The sequence below is a fragment of the Suillus subaureus genome (genome assembly GCF_016647635.1).
Source record: "Suillus subaureus strain MN1 chromosome Unknown BJ212scaffold_35, whole genome shotgun sequence".
NCBI lineage: Eukaryota > Fungi > Basidiomycota > Agaricomycetes > Boletales > Suillaceae > Suillus > Suillus subaureus.
In genome coordinates, this window is record NW_024538591.1 from 117,501 (window position 1) to 125,574 (window position 8,074).

Consider the following 8,074-nt stretch of genomic DNA (forward strand, 5'->3'; position numbering starts at 1 on the left):
TGGTCATTAGGTAGAAGGAGGTGAGCCCATCTTTTAATATGAGGTATATCACACTCATATCCAAGAAAGTTAGAGATTGCTCAAGCAGATTCTCCAGTTAGAAATATAGTGTACCTATCACATTTGCAAAGTGTTACGGCGAACCATATGTCAACTAGGATAGGCGCGACAACAGGTACTCGATAAGAGTATCGCCTGAAGCCGGATCAAGACCTCACAAATGTAAGGCTTCTTAAGACAAGTTAGAGAGGGTGTCTCCGACTTGAATATCGATATCAGACACTTAGGATTGGGAGTCCTAAGCGAAGGATGTTCTGGGTAAAACCTAGTAGATTAAAGTGAAGTCTAGCTAAGTACAAGACCTGGTATATATAGGTATGGCTAGCTTTAGGGCCGGTACATATTCGTCATCAAGACGAGTCAGAGATAAGGAAATGAGTCACCTAGTGACGGCACGTGGCGGTCGTGGTGTAATACAAGTATAGTAATCGGTTAGTCTAATGATGGCACAGCTAGATGCGGTCATGACGTAATACACAGATGACAGATGAGAGAAAATGAATAGGGGGTCACTATGTCTGTAACACAAAGCAATGCATACCCATCTCCCAAGTCAATGACTCCCATTAGAAGACCTTTAGGAGGTTTATCGAGCTCAGGCATGATAGACAGGAGAGTATTGACTTGGCAGTGCTGAACACCTTCTTTTGAAAGATTAGTATAAGGGTTGGAGGGCTGCCAGATCTCTTGACCAAGGTTTCCGATTGTTTGCTTCATGGTCCATTGAGCATAGCATATCAGAGGGCCTTTGCATATGGTTTCTGGTACAAGGTGGCTTGTCTGGTGAATGCATGGTTGAATGAATTGGTGTTGGTCCTCCTTAAGCTGATAATAAACCATCTCAAACTCCCATTCCCATACACAAAGAAGGGCATGGGCATCTGTGAAATCTTTAACAGTTATAGAATGTTAACATATCAACTGGAATCCCTGCACAAGCTTGCAGTAGTTAGCCCAGTATAACTCAGGTAGGATACCATAAAGTAGGGTGGAACCAAGGCTGAAGGTGTACACATGAAACTCCCAGGTCTTATAACCAGTGTTGAGCTTTTCAGCAATATTGCAAGGCTTGCAATTGAATGACAGTGGAAGATATGGCCCTGTCTGCTCAACTTCTTTGCCATGGGTATCCAAAATCTCTCCATCTTTGAGTATGGCCCATTCCCATATGTCAATGTTGTCACTTGAACCACAATTGACTGTTGCATGCCACAGACTAAGTAGTAGCTCACTAAAATTGCCTGTGAGGTGCATGACATCCATTGTCATGCAATGGGGGACTCCAAGACAACAAGATGAATGAAGACTGAGAATCAATGGAGCCTTTGTAAGACCCATCTTTATCCTGCAAATCTCCCACTGACACTGGTTTGGTGATGCAACAAGCTAATGCAAGTTGTTAGCATAACCATCAGATCCTGAAGGTGGTAGGTTAGAGACATTGATATCACCATGGTCACTTCCTGCAACACATTGATCATGCAGCTTCAGGAGGGTGGGATAGTAGTGTGTTCCACAAGTCTTTCACCTGCCCATTATTTCACAATACAAGCAACATCTATTCTTCCCACTATGGCCCACTATACCATCCCAATACACCAATCTGGGACCATCAGCTGTTGTAAATCTGAGGTAGAGATCCAATGTAAATACTGTATCACAAGACAAGTCCCAGATCTGCAGTCCTTCTGTCTGAAGAGCTGTGAGATGGTGCAACCCAACAATGAGGAAGGAGTTGAGAATTTTTGGCTTGTTTAGTCTTAGGATGAAGCCACCTGGACATACATGAATTTTCCAATAATGCTTGTCTAGTCATACTGGGAGTGTTCTTCTCATCTGAAATGGCTGCAACAAGATATTTCTTTGGCTTCCTACTGCCCTTGGCCCAAGGCATTTTACCTTCCATTCTATTCCCTTGTTGCATACAATAATGGTTCTCAAAGTCAAACCTTGAAAGAAATTCTCAGTGAAAATATGTGAATTCAGATGCTGCCAGTACAGCAGGTTTTGAGCTCTGACCTGCCATGCCAGTGTGCTCAATGTCATTGTTGCTGGTGTCGATGCTGCAAAAGCTTCGATCTAATCCTTAATCACTATCAGTCAGAATACCCTGGATCATGTCACGATCTAATCAAAGATGTTGAGCCAGTGCATCTGCTAGTATGGATATCATAAAGAAGTGCACTATCCACTGGGAGGGGGTCTGCAGTGCTTGTACTGGACACTTACTTGCCTGGTGCAAAGAAAATGAAGATGCATGTATCAAGCTTTTCTCTGATTCTGCAAAGGATGCCAAGGAGCAAGGTTAGAAGAAGAAGCAGAGTGGTTTTTCAAGAGATATCATCTATGTGCAGGTTGCACAAGCTGTATTTTCAAATGACAAGGATCTGGATGTTCAACAACTCTTCAAGGAGGAGCCTAAGGCATTTATCAAACCAGTTTCAACCTGTTGTGGGAATCACAAAACAGCTGGCCAAGCTGCTGAGTGGAGAGCAGTATGTTTAGCCCATGGGATTCTGACTTGGCTCAGTGCTCAGAGAGTAGAAATTATCATCAAAAAGGACTGTCATTCAGACTGGTACTGACACTGGTGAAAGAGATACATGCTTGAGTAAGCAGCAAAAATGCAAACATAAGCTAATGAAAGTGGGGGTAGGTAAAGGTAAGTAAAGTAAGTAAATCTAAGCCCAAGGAAAACTTAACTGTCACACTGTTTCAGGATGTAAGTATCTAGGTCCTGTGCCATTCATCTTCCTGACCAGAATCACTGATCAGGTGTTTCAGACTTGGGAAAAAATATAATGAATTCAACAAAGACCTCAAGCAGTTGGGAGCAGAAAAGACATATGCTGAGCTGCAAGAGGATCCTAAGATGAAGTCATTGATTGGTAAGTTTCAGCCACTGTTGATCTGTGTATGTCTTAATCATGTCTCCATCACTGGTCAGATACAAAGCTCAAAAAATTTCCTTGGTAGCCTGAGCTTCATCACTGGTGGCAGACAAATCCAGCCTTCAATCATGCCTTCTCTACTGCAGATGCAGAGTGAGATTTTGCATCTGCCACATTGGAACATTTTAATGTTTCCAAGTGCTCAAAACCACCAGCTACAGGTGACAACAATGCTCACACAGATGATAATCCTGAAGAAGGCAAAATAGTCAAGATTAGTATGGATGATAAGGCTGTTGTAGATGTGACTGACGACATGGTGGTCAACCAGCCCCCCCACATAGAATCACTCAAACCACAATCCTCAGCATCATCACTCCCATTGCCACACTGGTACCAATGACCCCAGCTCCCTCCCATTACAACCTCTGATGCACTTGGAGTTGTATCATTGAACTCTCCTGAGCACTCACCAGTACCTAATCAACATGCTCATGCTCCCAATAATTCACTATCCTTTTTTTCTGATTTCAAGCACTCTTTACCTAGCCATCAGTCTACACCTATCAACTCAGAAGATTCAGATATTGGGGCCAGCCAAGCACTGCAGTCTCTCCATGTTAGCTCATTGAAATGAAGTCATGAAAGTTCACCCTCTCTTGCTGCAAAACAATCTCATTCATCTACTCGAAACACGTCACCTCAGTTTAGTCATCCCCCCTCTGCATCACACAAATGCCCTGGCAGCAGTGCTCTCAACCAGACCTCTGCTGCTGCAGAAAAAATGTCTCAAATGGCAAAGTCTCTAATGAAGCACCTTGATGACAAACATGAGGGTTGTACTGAGCACAAAAGCTACAAATGCTGTCCTGCATGATTTGGGAATCATGTATGGACATGACTACTAGGAAGCCCCCTAAAAGACAAAGTTTGTTAGCTTAGGCATCAGGCTAGTCAACCCATACCTTGGTGTCAAACTTTGGTCAAATAGTTTAGTTTCCCCTCTGTGATTCATGAATTTGTTATATCTTGAAGAAAAGTCATTTGTGAGATGGGAATCACATAATGACCTAGTTGATATTGTGAAGCAAGAAGGTTAAGGTATTGCCTTGCCTTTGGCTTATTCACTTTGGCTAGAGAAAACCATAGAGAAAAGTTCAAAGCCTAACAAAAACCTATCTAAAAAGCCTGTGTTTTGTGTCTTGTTATTGTATTATTATTTCTGAGTTGTTTTCTCTAGTATTTCCTTGATTTATTTTTCTATTGGGATGCTCTGACCCATCAGATACTTCACAAAATTATACCTCCAGGGTATGATGTCATAATGATGTCATATGGCTCCACAGATACTCCTGCAAGTATTCTGTTGAAAGTTATGATGTCATGATGATGTCATTTGTTCTGGAATGTTCTGCTCCACTTCTGATGTCATTGCTCCGCTTTTTTACTTACATAATATTCCCACACAAAATGTATATAAAGAGGGCCCATTCTCTCTCAAAAAATAGGATCTCCCACTTGCAATCATTTGAATCTCAGTTTGAGCTACTCACTGTGAAGATTGTTGCTTACAAAGAAAGCCCCTTTGAAGTACCAAGTGCAGGGAAAAGACATTCCCTTGAGATTACATAAGTTTCTTATGATAGAAACTTAGTTTATTTGAGACCAGCTTCTCACCTAGTTTTCTGATATTGACTAACACAAGCTTTGGTCAATCTGATCATTTGTGAGACCAGTTTCTCACTACTTTGTGCCTATTTGACCAACCAGTCTTTGGTCAACATATTCATATTTGAGACTGTAGTCTCTACAGAGAATTATCTTAATGAGGAACCATGTTCCAGTGTCTAGATGGTTTATCCTAGACAAGTTTATAAGTTGGGATAAAACACAAAAGCTTTGGCTAAGTTAATCACATAGATTGGTTTAGCGAGCCTCTCAAGAACTCACACATTATCTACCATGAAAGAAGAAAAGTTGTAGACCATGTTAATCAAGGACTGGCAAGAAGTCTTATCTTAGTGTAATTGTGGTGTCATTACATTTTACACACATTTATATAAGACCCTCAGTTATTAAGACAACGCATGAAACTTCAGGGCAACATTTGGGCTCATGATCTCAAGGTCCACAGTGCTTGTGATGAGCAGGAGCATGTGATGCATCTTGCTGAACAAGACCATCTCAACAAGCAGGAGAGGATGACTCAACAAATTGAGTTTGCAAGAATTGAGCTTGAGCTACTGCGTGCATGTCAAGAAGAGAAGGAGGCTCAGATTCATCATATCACCATGGAGTGTGATCTCAATCAAAACTGAAGTAAGTCTATACTGTGTCATCACAGAATTGATTTTTAGGAAATGCATATAGTTTTGTACTCAATGGTACTAACTTGGTCCTTTCTTGAGAAAATCTCAAGTGCAACTACACACAATAAATACTACAGGTTTGGGATAAGCACTTTGAGTTCACTGAGCTCAAGCTCAAATTTCCCTTGTTAGGTACTAAAGAGGACAAAGAACTTCTACTTGACAAAGAGAGAGTAGTAAAGAAGCCCAAGATCAAGCCCAATCATATGTACCTTTTAATTCCTTCACTTCAACAAGGCAAGCAACCACGCCTTTAATGCATTGCGAAAATCCTGCCTCACTAATCATCCTCTTCTGTGTCACCATCAGCTCACCTTGGCCTCTGAGTTTGTTGATAGAAACAGATGTTCATATCTTCATGGTTTGATTTCTCCTTGATTTCAACAATTAAATTGTGCAGGACAAAGCACAAATGGATCCACATATTTGTGTAGTTGAGGTCCTTCTGGCTTTGGATGAGGATGCAAAGCTCCTGCAGTGATTGGAACCAGCCCTTGATAGAGCCAAAAAAATGCTCTAAACAGACATGAACCTAGACATTGGGTAAGTCTTAAGGTCATACTCAAAGGCTAATGGATCCTAAGGGCTTCAGCCTCAGCTTGTGCGCTGTGCCCCTTACCCAAGTATTGCCCCTTATTTCAGAAGGGCAAGACTAATGCATCTGGAAGGTCAGATGAGTAGCATAGCGGATCCGGATGACTTCTGGATGCAGGATAAGTATCGTAGGGCTAATCCAGACAAGTCCAGACTAGAAACTAATGGTAATGGACTGTCATAGACAGAGGCAGATATGGATAGACTATAGGAATCAATCCTAAGTCTCGGAGGGTGACGAGAGTAGAGATACTCAAGTCTGGAGGACAGGAATGAGTAGAACTAAGATGATATTCAAACTGAAGTGTTACAGAGATTTACAGGAGGTTATATACTATAGGTATCTAATGGAATGATCAATCAGCAGGGTCTGAGGCTATGTACAAAGCATATGGATAGTCTATTGGTAAGTAGAAATGGATCACAAATAATGAAACAGAAATGAAGCATAGGTAACAGATCAGGGAGCAGGACAGATATACAGATAACCAAAATACTGGAGTTAGGGGATTACCGAAAAGAGACAAGCACTGGTTGTGGATTCGGATGAATTGTGGACCAGACTGGATGAGTGGACAGATTGGATGACAAGATGATGGAGGGGGATAAGATGTGGATAGGATTGGAGATAAGATGTGGATCAGATCTGAGATCCGGATATGCAGATATGACAGTAAGGACCAAACATATGTATATATTGCCATTTGAACTCACTATTGACAGGTTACAGTTGAATGTCTTTTGATCCACCATCAAGCTCCCTCCTGGTGGCCATTTATACGGTGGCACATGCTGTTAAGAACCATGCTCAATGGAGAGAGAGACTGACTCAGAGGGGCTTGGCCTCAGCTCATACACTGTGTCCCTTACCCAAGTATGTGCCCTTTATTTCAGATGAAGTCTGATGATGGTCCATTGAAGTCTGAAGGACTTCTGGAGGAGCACAGGAAACGTCCGGAGGAGCACAGGAGAGTTCCAGAGGAATGCAGGAAGTGCTCAGGAGAGTTCCCACTGCAAGGTAATACTTCTACAGGAAACAGGATGGAAGGATAGGAGGGCGGAATGTATGGAGGGCGGATTGTTGGGTTCATCTTACAATCAGACCCAGAAGACATATTATTGACAGTGTTTGCATATTCAGAACCTGGTCTAGCTAATTTTAGCTGACCACATTGATGATTCACCTCCTTGGTGAATGACATGGCAACTTGCTCAAAAGTGACTGTTGTAGGTGCAGAAGTTGTGGACATGGAGGATTGTGTTATGTTACTGACATTGCTCAAGTTGTAGAGCCCAATGTTGAGACTCCTGAAAATGACCCATTCAGTGACATAAAAATGGCTTCCTCATCAGTAAAGGTGATCCACATCTCAGCAAAGTGACAACAGCCATTTTTGATGACACTGAGGTATCTTGGTGTGTCCTCTGCGTCTTTAAGCTTCTCTGTAAAGAGCTGTGAACATAATTCAAATTGCAAGGTGATGTCAAGATGTGCAAATCTTCTTGCAAGGAAATCCCATTGTTCATGTGCAGTAAGAGTTTCATCAAGCATGTTTTGAATGACTGCTGAGAGCTTTCAGCCAATAATAGCCTTGGCCTGCACATCCTCTTTGATCCATTCTCTCATAGACTTGAGTTCATCTACAGTAGGAGAGCCTGCAGTAGCTGGCTTGGGCACAGTGCTCACATATTCAGCTATATCATTGGGATCTGTCCCACTGCTTGTTATGAACTAGGGTGGTTGTCATATCCCACAATCCGGACTCACATTCCATAATGTTCCCACGCCATCCAAGCCTACATCCGGACCCCATATCCAATTCATTCCCAGATCCCCTTCCACTGTGTATGTCATATCCCACAATCCAGACCCACATTCCATCATATTCCCACACCTTCCGAGCCTACATCTGGACCACACTTCATATCCAACTCATTCCCAGATCCCCTTCCACTGTGTGCTCCACACCTCAGCAGGATCAACTATGCTCTGGATTTACCCCTGAGCTCCAGACCATCGGATCTCCACTGCTAGCCTGAACCATAACCCCCTGTCCCATCCACCCTATGTACACTCCATCCAGCAAGACATCTGGACTTCACCTCATCTCAGATTCTGGACTCTATCCACCTTCTCATATCCTGGTCCTGTATCCACCT

At 42.5% G+C, this 8,074-nt stretch overlaps 3 protein-coding genes across 3 annotated transcripts; 1 reads left to right on the forward strand and 2 right to left on the reverse strand.

Moving 5' to 3' along the window:
• Positions 1-588: 588 nt before the first annotated feature.
• Positions 589-777, reverse strand: BJ212DRAFT_1209769 (uncharacterized protein; the record flags this gene model as incomplete). Its single annotated transcript, XM_041329209.1, has 1 exon — positions 589-777. A coding segment is annotated over one exon (189 nt), but the record flags the coding sequence as incomplete, so codon positions are not given.
• Positions 778-1,584: 807 nt separating this feature from the next.
• On the reverse strand, positions 1,585-1,860 carry BJ212DRAFT_1280022 (uncharacterized protein; the record flags this gene model as incomplete). The annotated part of the gene is made up of 1 exon (XM_041331535.1): positions 1,585-1,860. A coding segment is annotated over one exon (276 nt), but the record flags the coding sequence as incomplete, so codon positions are not given.
• A 576-nt stretch (positions 1,861-2,436) lies between these two features.
• On the forward strand, positions 2,437-3,354 carry BJ212DRAFT_1302670 (uncharacterized protein; the record flags this gene model as incomplete). Its single annotated transcript, XM_041333296.1, has 4 exons — positions 2,437-2,555; positions 2,780-2,782; positions 2,845-2,948; positions 3,194-3,354. 4 exons carry the CDS (start codon positions 2,437-2,439, stop codon positions 3,352-3,354), a joined length of 387 nt encoding a protein of 128 aa, XP_041189007.1.
• Between the last annotated feature and the right edge of the window lie 4,720 nt (positions 3,355-8,074).